Raw genomic sequence first — 20,152 nt, 5'->3', positions numbered from 1 at the left:
ACAATTAAATGCAGTCTAGCATAGCGTGAGTACACCAAGAGAGCAACACTTGGTAACGCTGACGCTTTCGCCCGGACCCCCACGCTTCCCAGATTTCTGGTTAGTTTCTGAAAGTAGCTAAGTTTCATATATAAAGGTAACACCAGGGTTAGATAGACAGATAGTGATTTCCAGCCTTAAGACAGCCACCTTACCCTCTTTCTCAGCTCAGAATATTGTTTTAAAAGTGTTCAGTACCTATAGAGCAGGCTTGCCAGGTTGGCCTTTCTTTTGGCCAAAAAAACTCAAAATTTGGCCTTTTTCGTGCTAGATACCTAAATTTGGGCTTTTTGAAATTGGTTAGCCTTAAATGCTATATTCTCGGTCTTTTTCGACTATTAGGTTGGCCTTTTAAAGCTGCAGTTAATCAGACGTGGGCCTTTTCTCATTTGGAAAACCTGGCAACTCTGCTATATAGTATCTTCTCCAAAGTGATTTTGTTCCTCCGCATATATCGTGTGTAGTGAGTATTTTAAAAAATTCTCTTAGAGTTTTTGCAAACGGCCCTGTAGGAAGGTTAGGTATTTTCATTGGGACTTAGTTATCAATTTTTCATTAAGTGTCAAACTTAAATATTGTACTCAGATTTTAATTTCAAGTGAAACAAGTGACTGTATAATTTTCATCGTAAGTGTTATTTCTTTTTTCGTAGTCTGAGGATTATTCAGATTTAACATTTAAAGTCAAGTCATTATATTATTTTCATATTGTAACATTTTTGTCTTAATCTAAGTTTCGTTCAAACTCAATATTTTGAGTGATTTATTTTGTTATTATGTAAATTCTTTTCAAAGTGTTGTAATTTATATAGAATATATTTATTTTTGTAAAGAGTGTATTATTCCAATCACCATTGTTCAGAATAGTTATGCTTGTATCCTGTTAATGAACCGTAATAAGTTTATTCGTAATAATAATTACCCAGTTTAGTTTTGAGTTTACTTAAGAGACCTTTGGATAATCAGTGATTTATATATTTCTGTCTGGGAGTCATTTAACTGTCTCAGAATTCGTATATTGATATTTCAAAGTGTCACAGTTTTAGTGTAATAGCAAACAAATGAGTTTGGAATTCGAGAGGTTGATTAACTTGCCAGTCATAGTATATATCATATTATATGTATATATGTTTGGTTCACTGTCACAAGCTAAATATATATATATATATATAATATATATATATATATATATATATATATATATATATATATATATATATATATATATATATATATATATATATATATATATACATATATGTATATATGTATATATATGTATGTATATATATACATATATATATACACACATACATATATATATATATATATATATATATATATATATATATATATATATATATATATTCACCTTACTAAAGATCCATTTACAAAAACTCTAAAATAATTTTTATAAATACTCACTATGTTTACAAAAACCTGTCACACCAAAACTTTGATATTTCACTGAACACTTTTTAAAACAATACACTGAGCTGCGTATGAGAGGGGGGGGGGGTGGCTATGACTTAAGGCTGGAATTCTCTATCTGATCTATGCAACCCTGGGGTTGTCTTTATAAGAAACTTAGCTACTTCCAGAAGATTCCAAAAGATCTGGAAAGCATGGGGAGCTGGCCTAAGGGCATTAGAGTTACCAAGTATTGCTCTCTCGAACACGTACTCACGCAAAGCGAGACGGCTCTCTCTCTCTCTCTCTCTCTCTCTCTCTCTCTCTCTCTCTACGCTAGCTCTGCCCATCCTTTGTCCTTGAAATAAAAAAAAGATAAGAGCTAACACCAGGGTCCTTGAGAACCTTCCAAAGCACATGGCATATAAGAATTTTGTATTTTCTCTCAAACATGATGCAATACCCCATGAAAATATAAAAGAACACTACATCAGCCCTTGTTCATATCTCGCACGAATTACATATCACTCTCAAGAAGTTTACTTAAGACTTCGTAACCAAATACGTGAAAATAAAAAGTAAATTTTTAAAAATAACGTAAATTTACATATACTGACTTGAAATGAAGAATACAATGAAATTAACGACGAAAGTCTTACGTAATTTACATACAAATCTTAAATTTACACGAGGAACTCATCTTAAGAGCTGGCTAACCTCTCTTCACTACTCAAATTAAATACATAAATAAATCATGAATAAACTATTGTATTTACTCTACACTAAGCCAACTTCGAAATATATATATATATATATATATATATATATATATATATATATATATATATATATATATATATATATATATATATATATATATATATATACGTATGTGTGTGTGTGTGTGTAGGCTACGCACGCGCATGTATCGATGTACAGTATGTCACCATTAATATTTACGCCCTCACTTATAGAGGAGGTTAACCTAGCATTTCTGGCAAATCTTATGGGACAGGCTGAATAAGGGTTTAGTGATTACCATTTACTTTATTCCTAAATAAATTCTTTCATATTAGAGCGGCAACGCTTCTTTATTGAGGGTGCATGAGTGTGTATATATAGGCCTACAAATTGCTTGGACTCTCAATTTACCAATAAATGAAAGGAATATAGCCTACACCTACGCTTGAAGATTATCCTAAATAACGTTATACTCTAATCTTTGAGAACAGCAGAGCATACTCACGATGTTTCCCTTTATGTTAGCGTGCTCTCAAAACCCACAGTGGGCCCCTTAATGAACCCCTTCTACCTGAGACCAACGGCAACAATTTCTCCAAGGATAACACTCGTCACATCCACATCTGCCTGGTCTAGGCTACATGCGCGTTTCTTAATAACACACGTGTCCCTCCCCTATCAATTGTTGTTCATGGAGATTAAATTCTTGCACTTTTAATGCCGACATTATTCTCGTTTAACCGATCATTTACAGTACGAGCTGTCCACCTGCGAGGAGGTCCTGCAATCTTGTTTGTATTTTCTACCTTACCGGATCGGCTGCTGTGACTCTGAGGTGTTGGTGTAACTTGACGGCTTCATCTCTTCTCCCACCTATCTGTGAAAGTGTCAGGTAGTATCACTTGTACGGCGTGACATTAATTTCAGGAAAACTGTTTTAGATGGTAACACACACACACTCTCTCTCTCTCTCTCTCTCTCTCCTCTCTCTCTCTCTCTCTCTCTCTCTCTCTCTCTCTCTCTCTCTCTCTCTCTCTCTCTCTCTCTCAATTCTGGGTATTAAAAATTAGCCCCTTTTCCGTCTAATCAAAGAGAAATTCCCTCCAGATTTCCGGTTTAAGCATGAACCTCATTCCTTAAAAAAAATCCTTTCGTATCTATTATATATATATATATATATATATATATATATATATATATATATATATATATATATATATATATATATATATATATGTATGTATATATATATATATATATATATATATATATATATATATATATATATATATATATATATATATACACTAGTGTACACGACCCGTCAAAATTAGCGGGTAAATATTTAGATACATCCACACACACTCAACCCTTCCTACACCTTCCCCTTATCCTAACTACCTCTCAGGGTACTCCTCTTACTAGGGTATGACTACTCCCTCTTGCCCTTTTATCGTAGAGACGTAGAGAGACCAAGCAGTCATACATTTGGCAGTGTGACAGGATATATATATATATATATATATATATATATATATATATATATATATATATATATATATATATATGTGTGTGTGTGTGTGTGTGTGTGTGTGTATACACACACATGCAACTCGTGATGTTTTTAAATACATAGAAGTGAATACAGAGTTCGTAACTCTTGTTTTTCTCTCAGCAGAAATACACGTATGCAGAAATTAACTGGTTTTCTGTATACACTAAACTTGAATTTGTAATTCCACTTGTTTATAAGGCAATCCAAATGGGGCAAGCTACAATTATATTCCAGCACTATTATAAAATCTATTGACGGTACCAAGCTATTCAATCTTAAAAAAAAAAGATAAAAAAAAAAACATCTAAATTTACATTTCCTGGCCTAACAAATATTATGTTATCAATATACAAAAACCAATTTAGATTATCAAGTAAAATGTTACATGATATTCTGCTTTCAAAATTCTCATGTGTAGCTTAATACTTGAGAGAAGAGATTTAGCATAATTATACCAAACGTTTGCGTGTGAGGTTTCTTATTATAATCGAATTTACAATCATCGATACAAAGTCTAATTTATTCTATTACGATATTATGAGAAAATTACGAATTCAAATGTCTAATCTCTAAGGTATCCTACATGTCATTATTAGGTTCTTTAATACTAATGTTACTGGACTTAGAATATTTTTTTTCCTTGTTTCCTTTCCTCACTGGGCTAATTTCCCTGTTGGAACCCCTGGGCTTATAGCAACCTGCTTTTCCAACTAGGGTTGTAGCTTAGCAATTAATGATAATGATAAAGAGTGCTACAACATCGAAACTGACAAGCATATAGGAACTATTAATCGGTACATTTCGTAATTTGTTACCGAACTGAAAATAGTTTCTTAGGATTAAGGATATTAACTAGATTTTTAGATAATGTACATGCTGCTGAGGCCACAGAACTACTTTCCAACTTACTATGAGTTGCAGAGCCAGTTTTACGCTAGCCTGGCGAGTGTTCGAACCTTTGCCTAGTCGACATAGGTATGAAAGTCGACTACCATACCTATTTTGATATGGCAAAGGGTCGAATCCTTGCCTGGCTGATAATAACTTTAGAAAAGGTAATTTTCCCTTGGGTCTCTGATGCCGATGAAGAACGAATTCGTTTATTATATATATATATATATATATATATATATATATATATATATATATATATATATATATATATATATGTGTGTGTGTGTGTGTGTGTGTGTGTGTGTGTATGTGTGTGTAACAACAACAAATCCAGCCCTTTCATTTCCACTGCAGGAAAAAGGTCTCGGCTTTGTCAGTTCATTTCTTGGGTTTGACCACTTTTCATCACCACCACGCTGGCCAGTATGGATTGGTGATGGTGGGAGATTTTCGGCTGATCGCTCACATCAATCCAACCTAGCATGAGTCAAGGCCAATAGAGCCTTGGTAGGAGTGGCCCCGAATAGTAGGCCCATGGTGATACGCAAATCCTTTTCCCACGTTAAGATATCACACACACACACACTCACACACACACACACACACACACATATATATATATATATATATATATATATATATATATATATATATACATATATATATATATATATATATATATATATATATATATATATATATATATATATATATATATATATATATATATATATATATATATATATGCGTGTGTAAGAGAGAGAGAGAGAGAGAGAGAGAGAGAGAGAGAGAGAGAGAGAGAGAGAGAGAGAGAGAGAGAGAGTGTAAGTGTGTGGGGGAGATCGGTAAAGTATTCATGCTGAGCACAATCGATCGCCTGATAATAAGGCCTGCACGAGCGGAGTTAGAGTAGAGTAAGTAACCAAATAGAGAAATTGATTATTGGGATCTTTGTAATTCAATATGAACACGTTTTCCCCAAATTCCTTTCCCAGTAACTATCTTCCCTTTGCTTTCGTGACAGTCCAAGCGTTACCATTCATAGTAATCGCACGGCCTCCCAACTCAAAGAAGTAAGCGGGCGAGACCCTGACAAACCGAGAGGTTCGGCTGTCTTGACAACCACGAGGTTCTGGGGAGTTTTGTTGATGTCAGACGGCGAGTCAGACAGGAGGGGAGAGACCAGGGGCAGGGAGGGACTGGGAGATGGGCGGGGAACGTGAACAAGAAAAGAAAAAGAAGCTGTGTCTACTGCCAGAGAGACCTGGTCACCCGGGCTTGAGGGGAGAAGGAGGGGGGAAGCTGGATAAAGGAAAAGGGCGGAAAATGAATACCTTCGCCTGTAAAAGATCCACGTGTGGGTGTAAGGCAAATATGCACACAAGGCTCATGGTTTATTCCGTTATATTGATAATCTCTCGTCATCCTTCTTGATTAGATTCAGTTGAACATGGAGAGTGTAAGATGCCAGATTTGTTACCTAGCAATAACACGGTCTAAGCCTCAACAGATGAAAAGGGCAAGCGGTTCGCCAAATGGTAGCAGAGTTATATTTTACAACTTGTGATGAAATTAGATGCGTTTGAATATCAGGAGTATGGATGATATATTTAAAAAAAATAATTGATAAAAATTTTGTTGATTCTTTTTACCCTGGGATTTACGCATTTACTCGGCCTGGAGAAATGAATAATTCATTTGCTTCCGAAAGCGTCGCAACGAAATTTCACGGAACAACCTAAGATAAAAATCAATTAAATAAATGTCACCTGGCGTCACAATAGCAGTCATAAACATACGCATGCGCACACACCAAAAATGGAAAATGGAGGAGGAAGCATAATACTAAATTCACTACCGAATCAAAAAACTTTTTTTTTAACCAATATAAAATAATTCTAAGTATTTGTCGAATATACAGTATGCATATACGCAATAGGCATTATTAAGTCTTACAGAAATGGATGAAGAAAACAGATATTCCTTCGGTTTCATGATAACCAGATTTAAAGGGCACGCTCAACCATACTCAATCAGCAACATGAAACCAACGGTGCATTGGTTGTGAACTTATGACTAGGCCTATTATTAATAATACGGTCTGAGATTGTAACATCAAGTCGGCTTCCATTAATTTCAGTTACTGTAGTTGATTTAATTACAAGGTCATTATGTACTAAATGTGCTGAGGTGTACGATTCACAAAAATGTGCTGATGTACTTTACGGTTTAGTCGGAACACCTTTTAAATAAGTGCAACCACTTTTCTGAGGGCGAGGACCAAATAAACCCCAATGCAGTTTTATTAAGGTGGACTCACAGTAAGTTGATCTTGCTATACCAATTGCCAATAACAAATGATAATGAGAATTCCAAGTTCCGTCCACAGTATACCGCCATAACAGAATAAGCTCTTGGAGTTAATTCAACGTTTGTATTCTACATTCATATTATATATGTAAACGCACGCACGCACGCACACACACACACACACACACACACACACATATATATATATATATATATATATATATATATATATATATATATATATATATATATATATATATATATATATATATATATATATATATATCAAGGTACCTTTACATCACATGGTTTCCTTTTTTCAGTTAATACAGAGGTTTGTAACTTCTTTGAGGAAGAAACAATATAAAATCATGATAATTTGCTAATTATATACAATAACAATCCTGTATTCAATTTCGCACTCATAGACACAAGTAATCTATGAATATTCTTACGTTTTAATTTATTATTTTTTTAATAAGAATTTTATTGTTGTACACCAAACAGTCTACCAAGACAACACAGAACTTTTAAATTAAACATTTCATTTGTTCAAGTTAGTCGAAATTATGTGAAATAATGGTTCTAATTTTGTTTCATGCCTATGTTACTTCTCATTTTCTTTTGCCTACATATATACCGAATATATCCTCTGCCATACACCTGACAACACTAAGATTACCGAACAATTCTTCTTCGCTCAAGGGGTTAAGTACAATTTTCAGTGGCTAGTTTCCTCTTGGTAAAGGTAAATGAAACTCTTCAGCTATGGTAAGCAGCTCTTCTAGGAGAAGGACACTTCAATATCAAACCATTGTCTTGGGTAGCGCAATAGCCTCTGTATCATGGTCTTCCTCTGTCGAGGTAGAGTTATCTTGCTTGAGGGTACACCCGGACACACTATTCTGTTTTCTCTTCCGCTTGTTTTTTTATATTAAAGTTCTGTTTTAATGTTGCTATTGTTCTTTAAGTATTTTATTTTAATTGATCATTAATTCTCTTGTAGTTTATTAATTTCCTTGTTTCCTTTCCTCATTGGGCTATTTTTCCCAATTGGAGCCCTTGGGCTTATAGCATCCTACTTTTCCAACTAGGGTTATAGCTTAGGTGATGATAATAATAATAATAATAATAATAACAACCTGGTTTCTTGGAAATCCATCAACAAGGGTGAAAAATCATAGACTGCTATAATGGAAGCGTTTCCTTATTCTTATTTCCCTATCTCTTTCCTAATAGCGTTTCCTTTCCTCATTGGGCTATTTTTCCCAATTGGAGCCCTTGGGCTTATAGCATCCTACTTTTCCAACTAGGGTTATAGCTTAGGTAATAATAATAATAAAAATAAAAATAATAATAATAATAATAATAATAATAATAATAATAATAACCTGGTTTCTTGGAAATCCACCGACAAGGGTGAAAAATCATAGACTACTATAATGGAAGCGTTTCCTTATTCTTATTTCCCTATCTCTTTTCCAATAGCTCTGAAATACAGTATATTTGACATTCTTAACTGCACTATATTTCGGCGGCAATGCTTTTGGGCTGAGAGGTAATCGCTTGCTTGGCAAATTTTTCTTTCATGTTACAATTTATATTCTAATTTGAAGGTTTTTATATCTTTCTAACAGTACAGCTAAAGCTAAATGAAGGAAATTGTCAGGTATTTTTGCTATTAATACGTATTTTACCTTTCAAATTAAAAGGTAAATGGACCAACAACTGATTACTTAGGTCTAACCTGGATGTAATGAATGATGAAAAGAAAGAATAAATAAAAAAAGAAATACTTGAAAATAAGTAAACATCTAAAATAGAGTAATCAAAAATGGTAAAAAATCAATGAGACCTAATGTCATAGGAACAAATAATCCTGTCTATAGAATGTGGAGCATTTTATGAAAATTAGATAACAGAAGCAGGGAGAGCATTCCAAAGCAAGGAGAACAATGGAAGAAATAAATTCGAGGACTGATGGCCCAATGAGAGTACAGAGTACGCGATAGATAAAGAATTCTGGCAGAAGTTGTAAACGTAGAGTTGCAAATGGAGAAAAGGCAGTTTGTCTAAGCCTTGATTTGTCCTGTGCACACACAGAGAGAGAGAGAGAGAGAGAGAGAGAGAGAGAGAGAGAGAGAGAGAGAGAGAGAGAGAGAGAGAGGGGGGGGGGGAGGGGGGGTCACGGGCAATGGCTAGAGGAGATACAGATAAGATCCTTGATTGGAAAATTTACCATTAGTCAGTCCTTTAGAGAATGAAAGCCAAAGTAAGAATCTTAACCATAAACATTTTTGTTAAGCTCCAGAAATTTTACGAAAGATTAATAACCAGATACTGAATATACAGGTATATATATATATATATATATATATATATATATATATATATATATATATACTTATTGTTATTTCACTCCTCTTATGGATTGTAAAAATGTTTTTTTTTTCTGCATAATTCTAATGCTGTATAACGAATATGAATATTTTAGTCTCTACTTCAGTGATTCTGAAACTGGGGGCGCGCCAGGAGCTTTCAAGGGGGGCACAAGGAGTTAAAATAGTAACAATGAAAATAAAAATGTAGTAATTATGATGTCTTTTGTTTTACAATACTACATAGATATTGATCAATCAATTACTAAGGAGGATGTGTAATATTTTTTTATGTGGTCATGATCCATGAATGATTGTATTAAGAGTAAAAATTATGTTTATTTTTGCAGTAATTAGTATTTTTTTCCAGTATTTTCTATCAATGTAATAACTGTAATCTCTATAATGCTAAAACAGTTTGAAAAAAAGATTATGGTAAAATTTTGTTTCATCGTAATATATTTATTTTACCCATTTTCTATGAACAAAGTTTATTTTATTGAAATATAGTACAGCGCATTCCTATAAAAAATCAACAGCAATGAAATAAAAATCTATCATTCATCCATATACTCACATAACCAATGAAGTATATTAGCATACGAAACGCAACATATTGTTTATAAAAACAATACATACATACATACGGTACTTTCTAGTTTGGCAAAAATTTCAAGGGTGGGGAGGGGGGGCGTGTGACCTATGCTTAATGCAGAAGGGGGGCGCAAGGCAAAAAAGTTTAAGAACCACTGCTCTACTTGATATAAGAACGAAATAAATATTTCTACCATTAAGAATTCTCATTCCAATTCTATTCTACACGCCATATTGCAATATGAGTTGGTAATGAATTCATAAAATCTTCAAAGAAAAGAGTGCTGATTATGGCATCTATAGTCCCTTTCTTTTAGCGATGCATATTTGCACCGACTTGCAGCGGTGCCCTTTTAGCTCGGAAATGTTTCCGGATCGCTGATTGGTTGGACAAGATAATTCTAACCAATCAGCGACCAGGAAATTTTTCCGAACTAAAAGGGCACCGCCGCGAGTCGATGCAAATATGCATCGCTAAAAGAAATGGACTATAGTCACCCTTGTATATTATAGCATGATGATTGACATCTATAGAAAAGTCTATCGCTTTAAAAATTATCCAAATGTGTCTAATAAAAGAAACTTATTGTTTGCTTATGAATTGTAAAAATTACAAACAAAAGATAGAGGTACTGTATCCCCTTTTCAGTTGGACTACAATTTGGAAGCATGTAAACAATCATCATCATCATCATTTCAGCCTTCAAAAGTCCTTTGTTGGATGTAGGCCTTCCCCAGGTTCCTCCACAGATTTCTATTGCAAGCTATTCTGTGCCACTGTTGCCTATGTTGGTCTAAGTCATCTCGCCAGCGGGTTTTTTGTCTTCCTCGGTTTCTTATGTAAACAATAAGTGTATTGATAAGAACAGCAGGGAAATACTTTATAAGTACACACATGAAATACTGAATACAAATGACAGTACATCATGAATATAACAAATGAGAATAAATGTCTATTTTATGATGATGTAGAAAATAACATGCATTTTATTTATTTTTGTCCGTCACTGAAGCAAATAATATGCTGGTTTAAGAAAAGATTGTTGCAAGACCAGGACAAACAGTTTGCTTAAGATTATGACATTAGACTTTGAAAGTGTGTTAAATAAGGTTGAAAATACTGCAATGTTTCCGAGATCGGATTTTTTTTTCTTTTAGCAGGAATACTGATAACGGATAGCCCAAATTTAGTTATATTCATAAAAAATAGGATGTTAAAACCAAAAATTTTTATACTTTAAAAAAATATTTTAATAAGATATTTACAAGTTGCCTACATTTATGATAATTACTTAAATATGTAACATTTGTATTAAAAGTTAAGAACGTTTGTATAATAAAATTTATTTTATATCATATGATCTTTATTAATTGATTCAATTTGTATTGAGTTTATTTATAATTTTGTAAAACACTCTAAGTTCACATCTGTATTTTGGTACAGAATAATTACGTATACAAGGTAAATTGATACAATGTAATTGTATTTTTATAAAAAAAAAAAGATAAAAAAAGTCATCACAGCTAGCAGGATTTCACCAGCAATGACCTGATCGAATACAATCACGGTCTAGGTCAGAGTCAGGACACTGGTCTAGGTAGCCTCCACCGAGTCCACCATCCACCGCGGGAAAAGTGAACAATGATAATTGCCATTATTGCCATCCCAGGCATCCAAAACAAGAAACCCTTTATGTGACGAGAGGCTGGTCCCAGGCAATGGGGTTTTCACTATTTTGTACCTAAGGGGCCCACCTTCAAAGCAGATATGATCATATGCTCCATCTCGTGGCCTGAAATGACCAATCGAATCAGAGAAGACTTTACATTTACTCCAAAATGAAGACAATAAAGTCGCTGGTGCAGAACAAGAAGCTCTTTGTTGAAATAGACTGCTTGTCACAAACATTCCCTCTTTCAGTCCGTGGGCCACAACCATTTATTTTTATGTTTTAGCTCCATAAAAATAAATGCCATAGTGATTTTCAAGTAGTTCAAACCTTCAACCATGTGGATTTATGTGATGGACAAGTCATAATATTCAGCTAAATAGGTTCTTAGCCACCATATGTGAAAGAATCTTGACTTTTCCGGAGATTTTGAGCAGAAATAAAATGGGGTTATATCCCTGTAACAGTTGAGTCTACAAAAAAAAGAAAAAAAATACTTTTGTTCTATTGTTGCATTTTGGCAAAAAAAAAAAAAGGGGGGGGGTTCTAGTTTATGCTAAAACAAAATTTCAACCAGCGAGGTTGATCTTATTGAAATATAGGAAACTTTAAAGTCAACTCCCCCCAAAAAAAATCATATGACTAAATCACACACGTGAGGTTCCAGTAAATTATCCTTAGGTTGGTCACGTTGTAGCCAACGTACGGACAAGTCCTGGTTAAAAGCATGGATGGTGATACGCTGGTGATAACACCCTGTTTAAAATCAGAGCCGTCCCAATGGTAGATTCCCCCCACAGCCACCACGACCGACCACAGCAGACAACAGGAATCCTACGATGAGATGGTTGCCGAGAAGTGAGGAGGAAAATACATGCAGTCAAATGCACGTGTTCACAACTTCACACTCCTGAACTGACTTCCGGAGAAACACATTTTTTGTTGTTTATAAAACTACTCAGCCTCCATGAGGAATCTTCCATCAGGGGAAATGTACAACAGAATATTTGAACAGAAATAATAGTCAACACAAAGTTGATAATATGAACAAATAGGAAAACTACGAGGAAATTAGCACACGCACAGAGAGAGAGAGAGAGAGAGAGAGAGAGAGAGAGAGAGAGAGAGAGAGAGAGAGAGAGAGAGAGAGAGACATTAAATGATTAATATTCAAGTTTTGTCTCTTATCTTATTTTGCAGGTTGATTTGACCTATTGGTTATGATCTTATATGCATAACTTCAGGTATAAAAGTCCTTCCCGGAAGAGCAGTGCTAGATATTCTGCAACGGATAGGAATCACTGACAAAATTTTCCAAGCACATGTAAACACATACACACGCATATATATATATATATATATATATATATATATATATATATATATGTGTGTGTGTATATATATATATATATATATATATATATATATATATATATGTGTGTGTATATATATATATATATATATATATATATATATATATATCTATATATATATATATATATATATATATATATATATATATATATATATATATATATATATATATATATATATATATACATAAAACAGCTGATTACAACAAAAGCATCTATTTCTAGTCCACTGCAGGACAAAAGCCTCATACATGTCGACTCATGTCTGGGGTTCCGCAAGATTTCATCACCACATTGGCCAGTGCGGGTTGATGGTGGGAGATTTCGGACTGATGACTCACATCAAACCAACCTAGTTTGGGTGGCCCTGATAGAACAGCTTTGCTAATCATGGCGATTTATACATCGTAAACTGAATTTTTCATCCTATAGATTCATATAAACTATTCTTCACAAAAATGTATTTATATTGATCATGACTGAGAAAATTTGCTCACACGTAAATGTCTCGTATTTTGTAATGTTACAATATAAAATGTATTTAATTTTTCCAAGAAAAATCGGCATCCGTTTTAGAAATTATCAAACAAGTTTAAGAACAGACGGTTATAACATATGCTTTAAGTACCAGTCAGAGGAAAATGAATTACAAAGGAAACTTCAGTGCGATAAATCCAGTTTTCTGCAGCTGCAAGTAAGATTAATATTAGGAATAACAGCAACAAGAGTTTCTGTTGGACAAAGACTAAAAGTACAAAAACTGTAAAGAATTGAATTTTGAATTACTATCACCTGCTTCTTTATTTATACAACACCTGCATACTGCATCTTGACGGGGATCTCAACTACGATCAGGTTCCTTAGGTCAAAATTTTTGTGGGATGCCCCACCACAACATTTTCTTCGGATCTATTCCACCCGTCCATTCAAGCATCATAACTGATAATTTCCGATTTCCCGAATATATTATCAGGAGTAGAACATAGTTTTCAGTAATATGTTAGATTTTTCTCTGATTAAAGTTATTCTATAAATATGTGCAAAATATACTTTGAAATATCCTAAAAAAGTTATTTTGATAACAGTAAGCTCTAAGCTGGGATTGTTTACTAATGACCAACTAAAGCGAATGTTTGCTTGTGTTTATGTTTTCTTTGATATTTCCAGTACGCTATAAGATCACCACGCAGGCATTTGTCTAGATCAAGCAGATGGTTTGTTCTTAAACACAACTCAGAAAATCAATATAGAGAGAACATCTCATGATGCGAACCTACGTGACGAAGATGAACCCCAAAATGGCAATAGGAGTGGGAGCAAACAATATCTTTCACACGTCCCCACCCTTCCATTGGTATTCTAATTTCACTGTTAACCATTTAATTGCAAACAACAAATTATAAACAAATAATGTAAGAGTAATTTTAATGCTGGCATCAACAGTTAACGTGAAATTATCGAGTTTTATACAGCGCGCCTATATAATAATCTCCAGGTCTGTGAGAGTTAGACCATGTATGTGAAGATCAGCAGCTGGACCGTGATGTTTAGGCAGTTGTAAACATGGCGTCGTCGCGTTCGACGGGCGGAGGTACTATCCTTGCTTCGGGAATTAGGACTGTAAGTATGCATACGAGTCTTTACTGTTCAAGTGTGAACATCGTCCGTTGTTACACAGTGTTTATCAATGTCTACTTGACTTTCTACTATGTCACTGCGGGAAGGCCTTGTGAGTGGTAACACCAGTAAGCTTTGGTAGAAAATGAAGGGAAAAGGGTCTTTGTCAAGAGACCAGTGTTTGCGAGTGAATACTAGTAGTTTTGGGTGCCGCACTTTCACTTTATTGAATATTTTCTCGTAGTCAAAAGATAAGCGACACTGTTATGTCGTGTTAGTGTGTGGAGTGAGTTTAAAGTAGGCTTTGTACGCCAAAGTCTTTAGTGGACGATATTCGAAAGGAAAATTATGCGAAATCATATAACACTTTTTGACTTTGAGCCAATTTTACCTTAAGAAATGATTAGATATAAGTTTAAGACAAGAATTTTTTATGCTGTTCTGCAATTTATTTCTTAATGCAGACAGCTTATCCTTTTCTGTAGTTGTTAAGAGTGATCTTCCCCACTGGTATGCCGTACGTGATTGACAGGAAGATGCGGCAGTCCAATGTGTTGTGGTTATAAACAGTAAAGGGCTGCTGTTGTCAGTCCAGCTTAATGGTTGCTTGTGAGTCTGGTTCTGATTGGCAGCATTTGTAGGAGGTTGGGATACAGTTGCACAATTAATATAAACATTGTGACATAACCTAAACACTACCCACCCTACCCTACTATAGGTAATCTTACCTATCCTACTGTAATTGGGGCCTATGACTGATCGTCTAAGAGCTCCCACCCTGACACAATGTCTGGGCAATCTGTGCACACACTCATACTGTACGTAACCCATCTTAACCCTACTGTATGTAACCCATCTTACACTACTGTGTGTAACCCTTCATAACCCTACTGTACGTAACCCATCTTAACCCTACTGTATGTAACCCATCTTAACCCTACAGTACGTAACCCGCGTTGCCCTACTGTGCGTAACTCGCGTTGCCCTACTGTGCGTAACTCGCGTTGCCCTACTGTACGTAACCCATCTTACCCTATTGTGTGTAACCCTTCGTAACCCTACAGTATGTAACCCATCTTAACCCTACAGTATGTAACCCATCTTAACCCTACAGTATGTAACCCATCTTAACCCTACTGTACGTAACCCATCTTAACCCTACAGTATGTAACCCATCTTAACCCTACAGTACGTAACCCGCGTTGCCCTACTGTATGTAACCCATCTTACCCTACTGTACGTAACCCGCATTGCCCTACTGTTGTAACTCATCTTCCCTTATTATACTTCTTCCCTACTAATCTTAACCTATTCAGCTATGCCTAACCCACCGTATCCTACTCTTACTGACCCACACTACTCAATGTAAATCACCTTGCTGCACTCGACCTAACCCACTGTATCTTTCTCTGCCTAACCACTACCATACTTGACCTAACCCACCTTACTCTACTCTACCTAACTCAACTTATCATACTCTACCTAGCCCCCTCTTATTCTACTCCACTTAAACTCAACCTACTTTACTCAAACCCATCTTACACCGCCTAAATTTGCCTTACACTATTCTCCTCTTAATTAAACTTGACCTACTCTATTCTATACCTAAACCCACCCTACACTATTCTGCTGTACCTAAACCCTCCCTATACTATTCTACTTTACCTAAACCCACCATACATTTTTTTACTCTACAAGACCCACCAGCACTTCTACTTTACCTAAACCCACCCAACACTACTCTAATCTACCTAAACCCACCCTACTCTAATCTACCTAAACCCACTCTACTCTACAATACCTAATCCACCTTCTTTACTCTTACATAAACATGTTCTATTCTGCCAAAAACCTACTAAACACCTAAAACCACCCTTTCTATTTTACCCAAACACAATGCTTTTCTACTCTACCCAAAACCACCTTATACAATTCTACCCTACCGAAACCCACCCTACACAGTTCCACTCTACCTAAACCCACCCCATACAATTCTATCTAAACCCATCCTAGACAATTCCATTCTCCCTGAACCCACCCTGCACTATTTTACTCTACCTAAACCCACCCTACACAATTCTACCCTATCTAAACTCACACAACATTATTCTACTCTTGTCTAAACCCACCCAACACCATTCTACACTATTTAAACCCACCCAACACCATTTTACACTAAACTCATTCAACACTATTCTACTCTACCTAAACCCCTCTTACTCCACACTACTTGAACCCAACCTATTCTACTCCACACTACCTAAACCCAACCTATTCTACTCCACACTACCTAAACCCAACCTATTCTACTCCACACTACCTAAACCCAACCTATTCTACTCCACACTACCTAAACCCAACCTATTCTACTCCACTCTACCTAAACCCAACCTATTCTACTCCACTCTATACCTAAACCCACCCTATTCTACTCCACACTACCTAAACCCAACCTATTCTACTCCACACTACCTAAACCCAACCTATTCTACTCCACACTACCTAAACCCAACCTATTCTACTCCACTCTACCTAAACTGAACCTATTCTACTCCACTCTATACCTAAACCCACCCTATTCTACTCCACTCTACCTAAACCCACCCTATTCTACTCCACTCTACCTAAACCCACCCTATTCTACTCCACTCTACCTAAACCCACCCTATTCTACTCCACTCTACCTAAACCCACCCTATTCTACTCCACTCTACCTAAACCCACCCTATTAGACTCCACATTACCTAAATCCACCTTACTTCACTCTACCTAAACCCCTCTACTCAACTCTACCGAAACCCAACTTATTCTACTCCACTCTACCTAAACCCACCTATTCTACTCCACTCTACCTAAACCCACCTTACTTCACTCTGCCTAAACCCACCCATCACTATTCTACTCTACCTAAACCCCTCTACTCAACTCTACCTAAACCCAACCTATTCTACTCCACTCTACCTAAACCCACCTTTCTTCACTCTACCTAAACCCACCCAAATCTACTCCACAATACCTAACCCACCTTGCTTTACTCTACATAAACATACCCAATTCTGCCTAAAACCATTAAACACCTAAAACCACCCCACTCCACTACCTAAACCCTACTCTTCACCTAAAACCCACATCACTCTGCTCCACCTAAACTCATCCTACTCTACTGCTCCACCTAAACCCACCCTGCTCCACTTGAACCCACTCTACTTTACTCAACAAAAACCTACCTACTCCACTCAGCTTACTCAACTCTAACACTGTTTACTCAACCACCTAACTTGCTATACTCTACTCTCCCTAACCTACCTACTCTACTCCCCTAACTCACCCTACCTATTCTTCCTACTCTACCCTACCTATTCCTCCAACTCCACCCTACCCATTCCTCCAACTCCACCCTACCCATTCCTCCAACTCCACCCTACCTATTCCTCCAACTCGACCCTACCTATTCCTCCATTTCGACCCAACCTTACCTAGGCCTCCATTCTAAACTCTAGCCTACTCAACTTGTCGTACCCTACCGTACACAACTTGTCCTACCCTACCCTACTCAACCTGCCCTACCCTACCCTACCCTACTCAACCTGCCCTACCCTACCCTACCCTACTCAACCTGGCCTACCCTACTCAACCTGGCCTACCCTACCTTACTCAACCTGGCCTACCCTACCCTACCTTACTCAACCTGGCCTACTCTACCCTACCTTACTCAACCTGGCCTACTCTACCCTACCTTACTCAACCTGGCCTACTCTACCCTACCTGGCTTACACTATCCTACCTTACCCAACCCAACCTGGCCTACCCTACTCGACTCACTGCCCTACCCTACTCGACTCACTGCCCTACCCTACTCGACTCACTGCCCTACCCTACTCGACTCTCCCAAATTTACTCAACCTAATCTACCCTACTTTACCTAAACCACCTTACTCTTTCCAGCCCATCCTACCTCACTCTACCTAGCCTGCCCTACCCTACTCTACCTAACTTGCCCTACCCTACTCTACCTAACTTGCCCTACCCTGCTCTACCTAATCCGTCCTACCCTGCTCTACCTAATCCGTCCTACCCTGCTCTACCTAATCCGTCCTACCCTGCTCTACCTAATCCGTCCTACCCTGCTCTACCTAATCCGTCCTACCCTGCTCTTCCTAATCCGTCCTACCCTGCTCTACCTAATCCGTCCTACCCTGCTCTACCTAATCTGCCATACCCTGCTCTACCTAATCCGTCCTACCCTGCTCTACCTAATCCGTCCTACCCTGCTCTACCTAACTTGCCCTACCCTGCTCTACCTAATCCGTCCTACCCTGCTCTACCTAATCTGCCATACCCTGCTCTACCTAATCCGTCCTACCCTGCTCTACCTAATCCGTCCTACACTGCTCTACCTAATCTGTCCTACCCTGCTCTACCTAATCCGTCCTACCCTGCTCTACCTAATCCGTCCTACCCTGCTCTACCTAATCTGCCATACCCTGCTCTACCTAACCCATCCTACCCTGCTCTACCTAACCCGCCCTACCCTGCTCTACCTAACCCAGCCTATCTAATTCTACCTAACCCAGCCTATCTAATTCTACCTACCTTACCTTACTCTACCCTACCTTACCTTACTCTACAACCCACCCTACCTTACGTTACTCTACAACCCACCCTGCCTTACCTTACTCTGCTACCCACCCTACCCTCCCTTACCTTAGCTTTTTCTATCTAACCCTACCTTACCTTATTCTATCTAACCCACCCTACCTTACCTTATTCTATCTAACCCACCCTACCTTACCTTATTCTATCTACCCTACCTTACCTTATTCTATCTACCCCACCCTACCTTACCTTATTCTATCTACCCTACCCTACCTTACCTTATTCAATCTACCCCACCCTACCTTACCTTTTTCTATCTACCCCACCCTACCTTACCTTATTCTATCTACCCCACCCTACCTTACCTTATTCTATCTACCCCACCCTACCTTACCTTATTCTATCTACCCCACCCTACCTTACCTTATTCTATTTACTCCACCCTACCCTAACTTAATTCTATCTACTCCACCCTACCCTAACTTAATTCTATCTACCCCACCTTACCTTATTTATGCAACCCAACCTTGCCTTACTATATGTAACCCAACCTACCCTACCGTACTCTATCTAACTAAACCTATATTGAGGCATCTAAAGGAAAAGAGACTAGAGGAAAAACTGAAGCTCTTCTGTGCTTTTGTAGACCTAGAGAAGGCTTACGGCAGAACACTTAAGAGAATACCTATCGAGATATACCGCTAGAGAGATATTGGATCCTTTGACTGGCCAGACAGTACTACAATGGATCCTTCTATCTATTAAGGGTTCATTTTCCCTTTGCCAACATATAAAATAAATAATCTGTCATATTCTTTACATATTCTCTTGTCCTTATACATCTGACAACCCCTTCTTCACACTGCACTGTAATTGTTCAGTGGCCACTTGCTCTTAGTAAGGGTAGAAGAGAGACCTTAGCTTTGGTAAGCAGCTCTTCTCGCAGAACGACACTCAAATCTTCCACTGTCTTAGG

The 20,152-nt window shown here is 36.9% G+C and overlaps 1 protein-coding gene across 2 annotated transcripts in view; it reads left to right on the top strand.

Annotated features, from left to right (window-relative positions):
• Positions 1-14,368: 14,368 nt before the first annotated feature.
• Positions 14,369-20,152, top strand: part of LOC137655674 (lysine-specific demethylase 2A-like) — a 108,682-nt gene continuing 102,898 nt past the window's right edge. The window contains exon 1 of one of the 2 annotated variants that reach the window (XM_068389628.1): positions 14,369-14,583. In XM_068389628.1, the coding sequence (XP_068245729.1) occupies positions 14,527-14,583 (57 nt within the window). In that variant the 5' untranslated portion in view covers positions 14,369-14,526. Of the gene's footprint in view, positions 14,693-20,152 lie in introns of both variants that reach the window. The other variant, XM_068389629.1, reaches the window with a different exon arrangement.

This window comes from Palaemon carinicauda, chromosome 16 (genome assembly GCF_036898095.1).
Source record: "Palaemon carinicauda isolate YSFRI2023 chromosome 16, ASM3689809v2, whole genome shotgun sequence".
Classification (NCBI taxonomy): Eukaryota; Metazoa; Arthropoda; class Malacostraca; order Decapoda; family Palaemonidae; genus Palaemon; species Palaemon carinicauda.
The sequence above is the reverse complement of the archived record's forward strand: the minus strand, read 5'-3'. Positions and strand labels throughout refer to the sequence as shown.